The sequence below is a fragment of the Saccopteryx bilineata genome, chromosome 1 (genome assembly GCF_036850765.1).
Source record: "Saccopteryx bilineata isolate mSacBil1 chromosome 1, mSacBil1_pri_phased_curated, whole genome shotgun sequence".
Taxonomy (NCBI): domain Eukaryota; kingdom Metazoa; phylum Chordata; class Mammalia; order Chiroptera; family Emballonuridae; genus Saccopteryx; species Saccopteryx bilineata.
Window position 1 is genome coordinate 84,641,034 of NC_089490.1, and position 15,758 is coordinate 84,656,791.

General features: G+C 44.4%; 1 protein-coding gene across 1 annotated transcript in view; it reads left to right on the forward strand.

The window, feature by feature from the left end:
- Nucleotides 1-15,758, forward strand: part of ARFGAP3 (ADP ribosylation factor GTPase activating protein 3) — a 61,201-nt gene that overhangs the window by 1,314 nt on the left and 44,129 nt on the right. Inside the window, exons 2-3 of the mRNA XM_066256122.1 lie at nt 7,871-7,989; nt 13,494-13,566. Of these exons, the coding sequence (XP_066112219.1) occupies nt 7,871-7,989; nt 13,494-13,566 (192 nt within the window). The remainder of the gene's footprint in view (nt 1-7,870; nt 7,990-13,493; nt 13,567-15,758) is intronic.

Genomic DNA, 15,758 nt, shown 5'->3' on the forward strand with positions numbered 1-15,758 from the left:
CCTCAGTTGTTCATTGATTGCTCTCTCATATGCGCCTTGACTGTGGGGCTATAGCAGACCGAGTAACCCCTCATTCAAGCCAGTGACCTTGGGTCCAAGCTGGTGAGCTTTGCTCAAACCAAATGAGCCCGCACTCAAGCTGGTGACCTCGGGGTCTTGAACCTGGGTCCTTTGCATCCCAGTCCGACGCTCTATCCACTGCGCCACTGCCTGGTCAGGCAGATTTCTTTAAGTCTTGATGGTGGAGGGGAGCCTACAATTTTACAGCCTAAGAGGAGAGAGAAAGGAAACAATTTATTGGAAGCGATGTCTGATGAAGGTAGGAAAGTCAGGAGGAGAAAGGCTCCAGGAATTCTCCAGTGCCGATTTATTTGCTATTTACTTGGTTTTTAATTTTATAGTCACCTGTTAGTAAAGAGGGGTTCCTGTATATCTATACAACATTCAGATCTGCAGGTAGCAGTGTCTGCTTTATCTTAGAAACACAACATGTATTCTCTTTGATGGAATTCATCAAAGGGAAGATGCCCTTTTGAAATAAGAAGTGTCGCCTGACCAGGCGGTGGCGCAGTGGATAGAGCGTCAGACTAGGATGTAGAGAACCCAGGTTCAAGACCCCTGAGGTCTCCAGCTTGAGCGTGGGCTCATCTGGCTTGAGCAAGGCTCACCAGCTTGGACCCAAGGTTTCTGGCTTGAACAAGGGGTCACTCGGTCTGCTGAAGGCCCGCGGTCAAGGCACATATGAAAAAGCAGTCAATGAACAACTAAGGTGTCACGATGAAAAACTAATGATTGATGCTTCTCATCTCTCTCCCTATCCCTCTCTCTGACTCTCTGTAAAAAAAAAAAAAAAGAAGTGTCCTTCTAAAAAAAAAAAAGTGTCCTTCTACCAAGAGACACTTTGAGGGACAAATATGGGCAAACTTGAAAATTATTATCCAGACAGCTGCTGCTTCCTCTATCACCTTGGGCAGGTTACTTGAACACTTACTTTGTACCTTGTTTTCTTCCTCTGAAAATGAGACATGAGCAGGATCTAACTCAGAGGATTATTGTGAAGATTAAATGAGAAAATCCCAGAAAAGCACTTAGAGCAGCACCTGCATATACTAGTCTTTAATACATGTCAGCTGTTCTTTTATTTTTATTATGAACAACACATCTACGGAATATTTTATGTTCCATAATAGGATTAATAAAAGAAAGGGAAAAATATTTTCTAATAATATTCCACAGTATCGTGCTACATTTCTTTTTTCTTCTTTTTTTTTTAACCTCTTTTTTTTAAAAAAGATTTTAAAGGCTTTTTATTTATTTATTTATTTATTTATTTATTTTTACAGAGGCAGAGATAGACAGGGACAGACAGACAGGAACGGAGAGAGATGAGAAGCATCAATCATCAGTTTCTCGTTGCGCGTTGCGACTTCTTAGTTGTTCATTGATTGCTTTCTCACATGTGCCTTGACCGCGGGCCTTCAGCAGACCGAGTAACCCCTTGCTGGAGCCAGCGCCCCTGGGTCCAAGCTGGTGAGCTCTTTGCTCAAGCCATATGAGCCCGCGCTCAAGCTGGCCACCTCGGGGTCTCGAACCTGGGTCCTTCCGCATCCCAGTCCGACGCTCTATCCACTGCGCCACCACCTGGTCAGGCTAAAAAAGATTTTATTTATTCATTTTAGAGAAGGGGGGAGAGAGAGGAGAGGGAGGAGCAGGAAGCATCAACTCCCATATGTGCCTTGACTGGGCAAGCCCAGGGTTTCAAACTGGTGACCTCAGCGTTCCAAGTCGTCGCTTTATCCACTGCGCCACCACAAGTCAGGCTCTTTTCTTTTCTTTTTTTTTCAGGTGAGATGAAGGGAGATAGAGAGGTAGACTCCTGCATGTGCCCCTACAGAGATCCATCCAGCAACCCCTATCTGGGCTGATGCTCAAACCAACCCAGCCACTAGCTGTGGGAGGGGGAGAGAGAGAAGGAGGGATGTGGGAGAGGGAGGATAAGAGAAGTAGATGGTTGCTTCTCCTGTGTGCCCTGACCAAGAATTGAACCCAGGACGTTCATATGCTAGGCTAATGCTCTATCCACTGAGCAACTGGCTAGGGCTAAATTTCTTGATTAAGACTTTTTATTTGACTATTAGTAAGAAACAATTACCTAAACAAAGATGAAAACTAGTTTTAATAATTTGGAAGAGTTGGATGGTGATAAGCATCATTTTTAAAAGGGGATTCTAAAAACAAGCTCTAAGATACATGAGACAGGAAAGGTAGGTAAAGAAAAACAACCCAGTTTACTTTTAGAATGTAGGTATCCAATTTCTTCCTCTCGTATATGATGACCATTTACTCTGGACCAAAAGTTTTAACTCACAAGGATCCGTTTTCTAGTTTATGAAATCTTTCCTTGAAGCTATACTATCCCTTGGTTTTATATTGATTGCTTGAGTAATTCATTCAGTAAATATCCCTTGAGGTATACTGATGTACCCTCAATGATGAGACAGGCTCCTGCTTTCAGCAAGTGGATAGTGCAGTGGATGAAGGATGGGTAAAGGGCTTCCTGGCTCTGTGAGAGGCAGTATGGTGAAGGGAAAAAGAATGGGCCCTGCTGCCAGCTGCCTGGGGTCTAGTTCCAGACCCAACATTTCTTAGCTATGATACTTCATAATTCCTTAGTTTCTTTAAAATGAGGATCGAGCCCTGGCTGGATAGCTTGGTTGGTTAGAGCATCACCCTGAAGCACAGAGGTTGCTGGTTCAATCCCCGGTCAGGGCACATAAAGGAACAGATGTTCCTGTCTCTCTCTTGTTCTCTCCCTTTCTCTCTCTAAATCAAAATAAACATTAAAGAAAAATGGGCATTAGAACTGTGCTACATAGTTTTTGGGAATGCAGAATGAAAACACAGGGCTCTGGCCATGGCTGGTGGCTCAGTGGATAGAATGTCAGCCAGCATATGGACTCCCCGGGTTCGATTCCCAGTCAGGGCACACATGAGAAGCAACCACCTGCTTCTGTCCCCACCCCCTATCTATTTTTCCCTCCCGCAGACAGTGGCATCATTGGTTTAAGCGTGGCCCTGGGCGCTGAGGATAGCTTTGTTGAAGTGTATCAGCCTCAGGTGCTAAAAATAGCTCAGTACTCAGCATTGGCCTCAGACGAGGTTGCCAGGGGGATCCTGGTCAGGGCACATACAGGAGTCTGCCTCACTCTCTCCCCTTGTCTCACAAAAAAAAAAAAAAAAGAGGCCTGACCTGTGGTGGCTCAGTGGTTAAAGCGTCGACCTGGAATACTGAGGTCACCGGTTCAAAACCCAGGGCTTGCATGGTCAAGGCACATATGGCAGTTGATGCTTCCTGCTCCACCCCCTTCATTTTCTTGCGCTCTCTCCCTCTTTCTCCTCTCTAAAATGAGTTAAGAAGAAAGAAAGAAAACACAGGGCCCTTGTTTGAAAAGTATTAAGAATTTCAGGTCTGACCTGTGGTGGTGCAGTGGATAAAGCGTCGACCTGAAAATGCTGAGGTCGCCGGTTCGAAACCCTGGGCTTGCCTGGTCAAGGCACATATGGGAATTGATGCTTCCAGCTCCTCCCCCCTTTCTCTCTCTCCTCTCTGTCTCTCTCTCTCCCTCTCTCTCTCCTCTCTAAAAATGAATAAATAAAAAAAAATTAAAAAAAAAAGAATTTCAAGATGAGACAACTTGGGCCCTTCTGAGTGTGGGACCCTGTGGGACTGCACAGGTCACACACACCCCAGAAGCTGAGCCTGAAGGGATAATAACAGTACCTTCCGATAGGGTGGTTGTGAAGAGTCAGTTGACTAACAGTAGTGCCTGACAGGAGTAGACAATCAATATTAGCTATTATTTCAATAGCTACTATTATTCTCATCATTAGCAAAACAAACTTAGTCAAAACTATTTCTTTTTTCATCACCATGATAACTGATATTCTGCTTAGAAAAGCATGTCTAAACTTTGGTTTGGGATTGCATATCAAAACAAAGTGCAGCCCCTCTCTCAAAGCAGTCTTGTATTCCAGCAGGAGGATGAAGGCGCATCTGTGAGAGCCAAACTTGTATTTCTAACTGCCTTCCAACCTCCAGTCCCACAGGTCCCACTCCTGCCTGCCCCACTATCTGAATTTGCATTTAATGCCACTTCGTGCCAGGCTGGGTGCTCAAGCTTAGGTGACCAAGATAGACTGGGTCCCACCCTCATGGAGCTACTATCTAGCAATTCCTCATCTCCGTTGGTGGGTCAGGAGAATGCTGAAGTCGCCACCTTAGAAACCCCACTGATTTCATAGCTAGCCTTTCAACTATCTCGGGAGTGGTTCACAGACTTGCCTGCTCTGGGCTGTATATACCTAATCTCCTCTGTCACCGCCATCCACTGGGCCATTTCCTGCACAGGTTTTTGCCCCTTAATGCCCTTTTAGACTCTCGAGATCCCAAATGTCTCTTGGACCCTTGTTAGAAAACGTTTCACATCCTGTCCTTGCTTCCTAAGATTCAACCTTGTAACTAATTGCTTTGCCCACTAGATAGACTGCTAGTCTGTGGGCTCTGGGCATGCCTGCTGAGACACTTTTGTACATCCACTTTGTGTGCATCAGGTACATTCTTCTTTTTTTTTTAGACAGACAGACAAACAGGAAGGGAGAGAGATGAGAAGCATCAACTCACAGTTGCATCACTTTAGTTGTTCATTGATTGCTTCTCATACATGTCTTGACTGGGTGTCTCCAGTCAAGCCAGTGACCTCTTGCTCAAGACAGCGACTTTGGGCTCAAGCCAGCAGCCATGGGGTCATGTCTATGATCCCATGCTCAAGCTGGTGAGCCCATACTCAAGCCGGTGACCTCTGGGTTTTGAGCCTGGATAGTCAGCATCCTAGGTTGACTGTGTCACTGCCTGGTCAGGCATATCAGGTACATTCTTGATTGTATATACATATACAACTGTGAGTTGAATAAATGACGATTACAAATGACCTCCGGTAGAGGGACAGCACCTTTGGCACAGGCCCACATAAGGGGATTTCTTACTCTAATGGCTATTACCCAGGGCGTCTGAATGTCTGTGTTTCTCTCCCACTACCATGAGCTCTTCAAAGGCCAGCTACTTCTTACACCTCAGTACCTGCCACAGTGTCTAGTTATCAATTCCATTGAAGTGAGTGGCTGGCATCTTTCATGTCAGTTGTCACTCCACCCCCATCCCAAATTTACACATGCCTAATATGAACCTTTCTAGTGAGGGGCTTTGGAAAACCTGCTCATGTTTTCATTCTTGTATTACCCTCAAAAGGTCAGAAGCCAAGTCTTTTTTTTTTTCTTTTTCCAGAGAGAGACAGACAGACAGGAAGAGAGAGAGAGACAAGAAGCATCAACTCATAGCTGTGACACTTTAGTTATTCATTGATTGCTTTCTCCTATGTGCCTTGATGGAGCGAGGGCTTCAACTGAGCCAGTGACCCCTTGCTCAAGTCAGAGATCTTGGGCTCAAGCCAGAGACCTTGAGCTTCAAGCCAGCGACCTTGGTGTCAAGTCAGTGACCATGGGGTCATGTCTATAATCCCACACTCAAGCTGGCAACCCTATGCTCAAGCCGGATGAGCCCATGCTCAAGCCGGCAACCTTAGGGTTTTGAATCTGAGTCCTTGGCATCCCAGGTCGACGCTCTATCCGCTGAACTACCACCTGTCGGGTGAAGTCTTTCGTGATGATTGTGGTTGGGACAATTTTCACATACGTGGCTCTGCCTCTAAAGTGTATCTAAAATATGGGCGCTTTTGTTTTGGAAAAAAAAATTTTAACAATTCACCTATTTGTATAATTGTTACCCTTCTGTCGTTCTGACTTTAATTGTGTTGATTTCCATGGCAAGAACTACAGATTTTAAACATTTTTTTTTTAATTTTTATTTATTTATTTATTTTTTACAGAGACAGAGAGTGAGTCAGAGAGAGGGATAGACAGGGACAGACAGACAGGAATGGAGAGAGATGAGAAGCATCAATCATTAGTTTTTCATTGCGTGTTGCAACACCTTAGTTGTCCATTGATTGCTTTCTCATATGTGCCTTGACCGCGGACCTTCAGCAGACTGAGTAACCCCTTGCTGGAGCCAGCGACCTTGGATTCAAGCTGGTGGGCTTTTCCTCAAACCAGATGAGCCCGCACTCAAGCTGGCAACCTCAGGGTCTCGAACCCTGGTCCTCTGCACCCCAGTCCGACGCTCTATCCACTGCGCCACCGCCTGGTCAGGCAAGAACTACAGATTTTAAAGCACGTTTCCAATCCTGTTATCAGATGAAGAACGGCTGACGTAGTCAGTGTTGAGGAAGGAGGCCTCAGGGCCTCTCATGCGGCTGCAGTCATCTGAAAGTGGGGATTCTGCTCCCGAGTTTGCTCCTGTAGTGATCAGCCGGCCCCACTCTGCACTGGCTATGGGATGGAGGTTCTCAGTCCTCCGCACTTGAACTTCTCCACTTGGCTGCCCCAGTGTCCTCAAGACATGGCAACTGGCTTCCCCAGAGCGAGAAATCCAAGAGAAAGAAGAAGACACGTGTCTTTTATAACCTAAGCTGGAAGTGACATGTAGCATTTGTGCCATATTATGGTCACACAGAGCACCCTAGAAGAGTGATGGTGGGGATTACACAAGGGTGAAACTACCAGGAGGGGAGGGTCATTGGGGGCACCTTGGAGGCTGGCTACCACACTCCCCTTCTCTTCCAGCTGAGGAGAGAAGAATGCCCAACACCTGCCATCTGGTGTAGAGCCATGCTCTGGGGGACAGTAAGGCCTTGAGTGTTCTCAGCAAGGGTCCTCCCTGGCTAGTGTTCATTTATGTGACTGGTAGGAACCCTGTTAATGCTACAAGGATAGGTAAATTTTTTTTTTAGTGAGAGAAAGAGAGGGACAGACAGACAGGAAGAGATGGAGATGAGAAGGATCAACTCATACTTGCGGCACCTTAGTTGTTCATTGATTGCTTTCTCATATGTGCCTTGACTGGGAGGCTCCAGCTGAGCCAGCGACCCCTTGATAAACCAGCGACCTTGGGCTTCAGGCTAGTGACCATGGGGTCATGTCTGTGATCCCATGCCCAAGCTGGTGATCCCATGCTCAAGCCAGTGTCCTTGGGGTTTTGAACCTGAGTCCTTAGTGTCTCAAGCCAACACTATCCACTGCACCACTGCCTGCTTAGGCAAGGATAGGTCATGTCTGAGATGATATATGTACTTGAGTTCTCTTCACTACGCATACTGCCTAGTGCTATAGATTTGTAATAACATATCATTTATTATATAATTGATTAGTTGTATTAATAGAATTCTATTAATATGTAATTAATATAATATCCTATAATAATAAATTGAAGTTTGATGTTTTTAAAATCTGGGTGAGACAGTTCCTATTAACCAATTTAAATTGTAAAGGTTAAGTAGCTTTCAAGCTAAATCGTGTATTGTGTCTTATGGGAGGGCTCATTTGACTAATATAAAGTAATTAGCACCTGACCAGGCGGTGACGCAGTGGATAGAGCCTCTGACTGGAACGCAGAAGGCCCAGGTTCGAAACCTTGAGGTTGCCAGCTTGAGTGCGGGCTCATCTAGTGTAAGCAAGGATCACCAGCTTGAGCCCAAGGTCGCTGGCTTGAGCAAGGGGTCACTCACTATGCTATAGCTCCCCAGTCAAGGCACATATGAGAAAGCAATCAGTAAACAACTAAGGTGCTGCAACAAAGAATTGATGTTTCTCATCTCTCTCCCTTCCTGTCTGTCTGTCCCTATCTGTTCCTCTCTCTGTCTGTCTCTGTCACCAAAAAAAAGGTAATTAGCAATTGATTTTTTAAATTTTCTTTCAGGTGTGTTTTGATTGTGGTGCCAAAAACCCCAGCTGGGCAAGCATAACCTATGGGGTGTTTCTTTGTATCGATTGCTCAGGGTCGCATCGGTCACTTGGTGTTCACTTGAGTTTTATTCGGTAAGTGAATCCGTCCCTGTTGGAGGGTGGAAGGGATTATTACATTGTCACATGGGTCTCTTTCCCCTTTATGTCTCCTTTGACATCAAGAAAAATGAGAGGGGCCCTGGACGGTTGGCTCAGCGGTAGAGCGTTGGCCTGGCGTGCGGGGGACCCGGGTTCGATTCCCGGCCAGGGCACATAGGAGAGGCGCCCATTTGCTTCTCCACCCCCCCCCCCTCCTTCCTCTCTGTCTCTCTCTTCCCCTCCCGCAGCGAGGCTCCATTGGAGCAAAGATGGCCCGGGCACTGGGATGGCTCCTTGGCCTCTGCCCCAGGCGCTAGAGTGGCTCTGGTCGCGGCAGAGCAACGCCCCGGAGGGGCAGAGCATCACCCACTGGTGGGCAGAGCATCGCCCCTGGTGGGCGTGCTGGGTGGATCCCGGTCGGGCGCATGCGGGAGTCTGTCTGACTGTCTCTCCCCGTTTCCAGCTTCAGAAAGAAAAAGAAAAAAAAAAGAAAAATGAGAGGTGGGTTATGAGTCATGAGAGTTAAGTCATATAATTAAGTAAACTGGGAAAGTGAGTTATTTTCTGTTTTGTTATTGTTATATACCTCTGTCAGAGACTTGAGGCCAGGTTGTTGAAGACAGTCAGAATAGAGGGTGTGAGGCAGTATTTCCTTTCCCTTTACAGTCTTCTAATGACAAAGGAGCCCTGCTGTGACACTCACCCACCAGAGGTGGAGATTCAGGTGCTGCAGGTCCACCTCCACCCCACGGGGAAGAGCTAAGGTTGTAGCAGGGATCTAGTGTAATCCCACAGCCTTGATTCCCAGGCCACCAATACCGTCCAGCTTGAGTGGTGATTGGTGTGTGAATTTTAGTGGCAGTTTCAGATGCTTATAGAATGTCTTTTTTTTTTTTTTTTTAGAATGTCTTTCTTGTTTCATCTGAAGTCTTGGGCTGCTTTGGCTCCCTCTGACAAGTTCCTGTCTTCTATTGTCACTGGTGTGGTAGTAGCCTGGGTGGGACCTTTGCATTGTGTGCAGAGAGGAAGGTACCCCCTCTGGACACACACAGCCCCACAGGCCAGTGGGAAGTGGCCAGTGCCCTGGTGTGAGGTAGAGGAATTGAAATAATAAAAGAGATAGTGAAAGGATTTCAGCAGGGCTCGGCTTGGAAGCCCAGCAAGGCCTGCACTTCAGTAGCCACGGGCTTGGTCAGGGTACCCTGCTCAGCCAGGTGGGCTCAGTGTGATCGCTGTCACCGCCAACCAGGCCACCTATCCCTGTGGCTTCTCCCAGGGAGGGAACCAGTTAGGCAGGCAGGCTGTTTGGAATTGTGGGGAGCAAGTGTTTCTTATATTGTGACTTAAGCAATATTGATACAGTGTAATTACTATAAAGAGCGCTTGTTCCCAAAGGATCAAGTCTATTATAATTCGTAGTGAGATATTTTGTATGATAGACAAAAACTAAATAGTAATAGCAACATAATTTTCTTTTTTAATATATTAATTAAAAAAAACTTTCCTGAGGCCATGGCCCATTGGCTCAGTAGATAGAGTGTCCACGGGGCCCAGCATGTGGAAGTAACTATGTGGAAGTAACAGATTCAATTCCCAATCAGGGCACACAAAAGAAGCAACCATCTGCTTCTCTTCTCCTCCCTCTCCCCCTCTCTCTATCTTCCCTTCCTGCAGCTACACTGGTTTGAGCATAGGCCCCAGGCACTGAGGATAACTCAGTTGATTCGATTATCCGTTCTAGATGGGGGTTGCTGGGTGGATCCCGGTCGGGGCATATGTGGGAATCTGTCTCACTATCTCCCCTCCTTCACTTAAAAAAAACAAATGAAAACAAAAAACTTTCCTGAGTTCTTTTTCAGAAATCAATTTGTAAAGGCCTGATGTGCTAAATACTTATAGCCATATAACTCCATAAGTAATTATAATATCTAGAAAAGGGAGATCTTTTATCTATTCTTGTTGGTTTTAGAGTTTCTATCAGTTTCTTTTCTTTTTTTCTTAACTGCTGGTCTCAGAATATTTTGAATACACTATCCTATTCTTGTCTCTTTTTTTGAATACTGAGAGATTTAGTTGCCAGGGCAAGTTTATTTTTAATATTTTTCCCTTACCCATCCCAGACTGGTTGTTACCAGTCAACATGGTGACTCGCTCTTCCTGGAGCCCAGGAAGGCTGGTTGTCTTTCTCTGTTTGCTGTGTTCTGTTTCTCTTCTTCCCTGCCAAGCCCTGCCCTTTATAACCTGGCCCTCCCTCTTCCTCACCACTAAAACACACAGCCAGTTTAAACCCTTCCAGGAAATGGGGTGGTGTTCTGACGTGTTCCTTGGTTGAAGGAAGGACTGACCTAGAGCCTGGTGAGGCCGGACAGCAGAGTCTGTTTGGGCTTTTGAAAGTTTAATCACTAGCCTTCTAAGGTCAAGTAAATATACAGTAACTAATTCACAGTGCGTATAAGTGATTAAAAAACAATTGTTAAAAATTAGTTTAGAGGGCAGCAGTCTAGGATTTGGGCAGAATAAAGTCAAGGATCATAAGGGTACTTAGTGGGGTATTTTTAAGAGGTAAAGGGCTGTTCTTTGAACATTTTTTACTATTAAAAATTATATACACTAGCTTATTGGGAGAAATGTTGAATCTTACATAAGGACTAAGGAGGTTGTAGGAAACCTATTTTCTCCTTTACATAGTTGGTTAACAGAAGTTATTTGGTTAAAGTGACACTAATTTTTCAACTTTTCTTACTTTCACTGTTTACTTTTTTCTTAGTACTCAGATTCTCTTACCTTTTACCGTCTCTTAATCTAATAAGATAAGAAATAACCTACAGTGAGTCACCTCCCTGTGTAGGAATAGGCACCAATGAGCAACTCAAGTTTCATCTTAAGGCTGACAGAATTCAGAGTCCATTGCCATCACAACTTGTTTAAAGTCCAGTGTACGAGACAGGATCCCAGTCAGCTCATTTCAGGAACACCTGAAATTTTTATCATTATTTCTAAGAAATAGTTTTTAAAAATGTTTGGCTTGCCCAGGTGGTGGTACAGTGGATAGAGCATTGACCTGGGATGCCAAGGACCAGGTTTAAAACCCTGAGATCTCCAGTTTGAGCGTGAGGTCATAGACATGACCTCGTGCTTGCTGGCTTGAGCCCAAGGTCGCTGGCTTGAGCAAGGGATCACTGGCTCAGCTGGAGCCCCCCAGTCAAGGCACATATGAGAAAGCAATCAGTGAACAACTAAGGTGCTGTAACTACAAGTTTATGCTTCTCATCTCTCCCCCTCCTTGTCTACTTGTTCCTGTCCCTCTCCTCTCCCCCTCCCTCTCTTGCTAAAAAAAAAAAAAAAAAAGAAAAAGTTTGGCTTTATTTTTTTAAAGATAGTTTAGGACTAAAAGTTGTAAGGTAGATTAGCAAGTTTGAGAACTTGTAGCTTCAATTTTAGGATATAGTTTAAGTCAGGTATCTATTATGTGCTGTGCCAGGAGTGAGAGAAAAATATGGGGGTGCCTGTCATCGGAGCTGGCTGCTTATAACACAGTGGCAGGGTACCCATAATGATGATGACAGTGATGGCGAGAATTTTAGTCATATGGTGTTTACCATGAGCCAAGCATTTTCAGATATTAGCTTATTTTCTACAGGAGCAAAATAATCATAAAATGGTTCCTACTTTACAGAGGAGGAAGGTGAGACACAAAGAGGTTAAGTAACTTCCCCAAGGTTATGCAGCTAGGAGTGGTCTCCAGAGACTGTGCTGTTAATGGCCTCCCTATGACAGATAGGGTGGGTGGCGATGGCAGCTACCTCAGTCTTGGGGGGGCATCATGACAGTGTGGTGACTAAGCAAGATCTTTCAGAGCAGGGATTTCAGGACAAGATATATAACATAATCACCTTGCTTGGTAACCAAATTCTAAAAGGAGATATATTTTTGTCTCTGGGACATGTATTTCTGATAAGGTATGGTTTAATTTTTACTTTTTAAAAAGATTTTATTTATTGATTCTAGAGAGAGGAGAGAGAGAGAGTAAGAGAGAGAGAAGGGAGTGGGAAGGAGTAGGAAGCATCAACTCTTGAAAGTTGCTTCTCCTGTGTGCCTTGACCGGGCAAGCCTGGGGTTTTGAACTGGTGACCTCAGCATTCCAGGTCGATGTTCTCTCCACTGCGCCACCACAGGTCAAGTTTAATTTTTACTTTTAATATCCCCATGAAGTAGATATGTCATATATATATGTAATAATAATACTTATTAATATCATTATTAATCTTAAGGTAGCTAATGGCTTCAGAATAACATCTTAATACTCACAAAGATTAAATAATACAAGTAAGCATAGAAATTAGTGAATGGAAAGGCAGCATAAAAGGAAATTGTTGGTGGACCTGAAGCCTGTTTTCTTTCTTCCTTGCCCATCCTGTGAAGGGTATTCTACCTACACCCGTTCTAGCGTGTCCATATTCCTTTACAGTTGGTGCAGGACAAGCTATTGTGGAATATGGGATTGCCTTGCTTTTTGCTCATATCTATCAATTCAATATAAGGACTTCTAACACTGCCTGATCTGTGGTGGCATAATGGCTAACAATGTAGTGCTTTCCTGTCTTGCTTTACACTGATCACTTGGTGAATTTTTATTGTTGGGAAATACACTTGTCGCCTTTGCCTTGCTCTGAGTTGATCTCAGGTTTCAGGTAAGCAGGGCCTGAGGTGTGGTGGGGTGGGAGGCACTTGCTGCTTTCACTTCAGGAGCATTCAATCCTGAGTGTTCTCCTTCTTCCTGCATGGTGGTGATGGTGGTAGGTCCTTCCCACCTGGTGGTGAAATGAGCATTATCCAGGCACCCGCTAGGGGTCAAATGCAAACCCTGAAAAAACCCAGACAGGACATCTATTCTGAGTAGAGATAGATTACCAAATTTTAGATCATGACCCACTAAGGATGTGAAGCACAGAGTCAAGAGTCTTTGTAACAGCTCCAGGAAGCTTGTTGTGTTCTGTTCCCTAGAGGACATGGCTGGCTGGCGTCATATGGAGTGGAGGGGAGCAGGTGGTCAGGGCCATCAGAGCCTTGGCTTCTAGGAAGGATGAGAGGGGCCAGGAGCTGCTGTACCAATGGTATGTGCTTTGGGGTCCCAGCAGGCTGGAAGCATGTGTCACTGTTAACATAAACTTAGAATTCTTCAGGATCCTAAAGATCAAGACAATCTTATTCTCAAAAGTTTGGTGGCTTAGCCTGACCTGTGGTGGTGCAGTGGATAAAGTGTCGACCTGGAAACACTGAGGTTGCCGGTTCAAAACCCTGGGCTTGCCTGGTTAAGGCACATATGGGAGTTGATGCTTCCAGCTCCTCCCTCCTTCTCTCTCTCTATCTCTCTGTCTCTTTCTCTCCCTCTCTCTCTCATCTCTAAAAATGAATAAATAAAAAAATTAAAAAAAAAGTTTGGTAGCTTAATTGTGGGGAAGAAAAGTATTAACCTTTAAGATGTTCTTTCCATTTAGATCTACAGAGCTGGATTCTAACTGGTCGTGGTTTCAGTTGCGATGCATGCAAGTTGGAGGAAATGCCAATGCAGTAAGTTCATCCTGTGCCTGTTTTCCTTCAGTGTAAATGTGCATTCCACTAGTGAGGAGGTTCAGTACTTGCCCTGCTTGGGAGGCCCTTTGGGATGACAGAAAGGTGAGGGGCTTTGGAGCTGGACAACCCGGTTGACTTGTTTATCCAAAAATCCATTAAACATCTAATAAACATGGAGCTTTGGGCCAGGTGCTGGGATATAGTGATGAACAAGACAGGTGAGACCCCTCTCCTGTGGGCAGAAACAGAGTCATTAAAGAAGCAGATAAACAAGAACCGAAAGGTAGTGCTAGAGCTTTGAAAAATTAAAACAGGAAGCGCTAACATAGAGGCTTTTTTATGACGGTACAGTTTTTTAGTAAGTGAAGAGGTGTATTTTGTGCTTAGAATGGAATGAATGCTTACAGCTGCTTACACCTGCATTTTATTTAATTTATAAAATCTACAAATTTTTTTTTTTTTTTTTTTTTTTACAGAGACAGATAAATAGGGACAGACAGGAATGGAGAAAGATGAGAAACATCAATCATTAGTCTTCTTTTTTTTAATTTTTTTTAAAGATTTTATTTATTTATTATAGAGAGGAGAGAGAGAGAGAGAGAGAGAGAGAGAGAAGGGGGAGGAGCAGGAAGCATCAACTCCCATATGTGCCTTGACCAGGCAAGCCCCGGGTTTTGAACCGGCAACCTCAGTGTTTCCAGGTTGACGCTTTATCCACTGCGCCACCACAGGTCAGGCTCTACAAATTTTTTTTTTTTTTTTTTTTTTTTTTTTTTTTACAGAGACAGAGTGGGATAGATAGGGACAGATAGACAGGAACGGAGAGAGATGAGAAGCATCAATCATCAGTTTTTTGTTGTGATACCTTAGTTGTTCATTGATTGCTTTCTCATATGTGCCTTGACCGCGAGCCTTCAGCAGACTGAGAAACCCCTTGCTGGAGCCAGCTACCTAGGGTCCAAGCTGGTGAGCTTTTTTTTGCTCAAGCCAGATGAGCCCACGCTCAAGCTGGCGACCTCGGGGTCTCGAACCTGGGTCCTCTGCATCCCAGTCCAATGCTCTAATCACTGCGCCACCGCCTGGTCAGGCTCTACAAATTTTTAATAAAACCTATTCTCCAAATTATAAAGTACAGTTGATAAATATCACATATTAATTTTTTGTTTTGTTTTGTTTTTTTCATTTTTCTGAAGCTGGAAACAGGGAGAGACAGTCAGACAGACTCCCGCATGCGCCCAACGGGATCCACCCGGCACGCCCACCAGGGGCGACGCTCTGCCCACCAGGGGGCGATGCTCTGCCCATCCTGGGTGTCGCCATGTTGCAACCAGAGCCACTCTAGCGCCTGAGGCAGAGGCCACAGAGCCATCCCCAGCGCCTGGGCCATTTTTGCTCCAATGGAGCCTCGGCTGCGGGAGGGGAAGAGAGAGACAGAGAGGAAAGCTCAGCGGAGGGGTGGAGAAGCAAATGGGCGCTTCTCCTGTGTGCCCTGGCCGGGAATCGAACCCGGGTCCTCCGCACGCTAGGCCGATGCTCTACCGCTGAGCCAACCAGCCAGGGCCACATATTAATTTATAAACTTTGTAATTTCTGTGCAAAAAATAAACAATTAAGTGGTTACTTAATTTATAATTGTAATAGAGAAGACTTTTTTCTACCTTACTTGCAAATCTAAGGATCCTCAAACATTTTAAATTTTGTTTACAAATTCAACATATCTGAATTGTCAAACTCTATACTGGCAGCCTTACGAATCTAGCCAGCAAAACCACCCAAAGCACTGATACCCTGTTTATAATGCCAAATGGTAGAGGATTAGTAGGTAGAATTTCCACAGACATGCCATTAAACATTCAAAGTATAAAAAAGGAAATTTGTATACTTTCAAATAAAAATTAAATATCAATTTGATATTTAAAATTAAAACTATAAATCTAAAATAGTAGTTTTCAAAATATCAAATTCCCTTGGATTAATGTTTTTCAACCTTTTTTTCATTATTCCCAAAGCAGAAAAATTAGATTTAAATTAGATTTTTTAACATTTAAGTTGGATTTAACTTTTGCCTTGTGAGAAAAATTGAATTCTAAGGAATATGTGTTTGTCAGGTAGAAGTGAACTGTGGAGGGCCACAAACCATTGTAATAACTAAGATTCTTTTCACTTTTTAAGAAATGATTTTGCTCCAT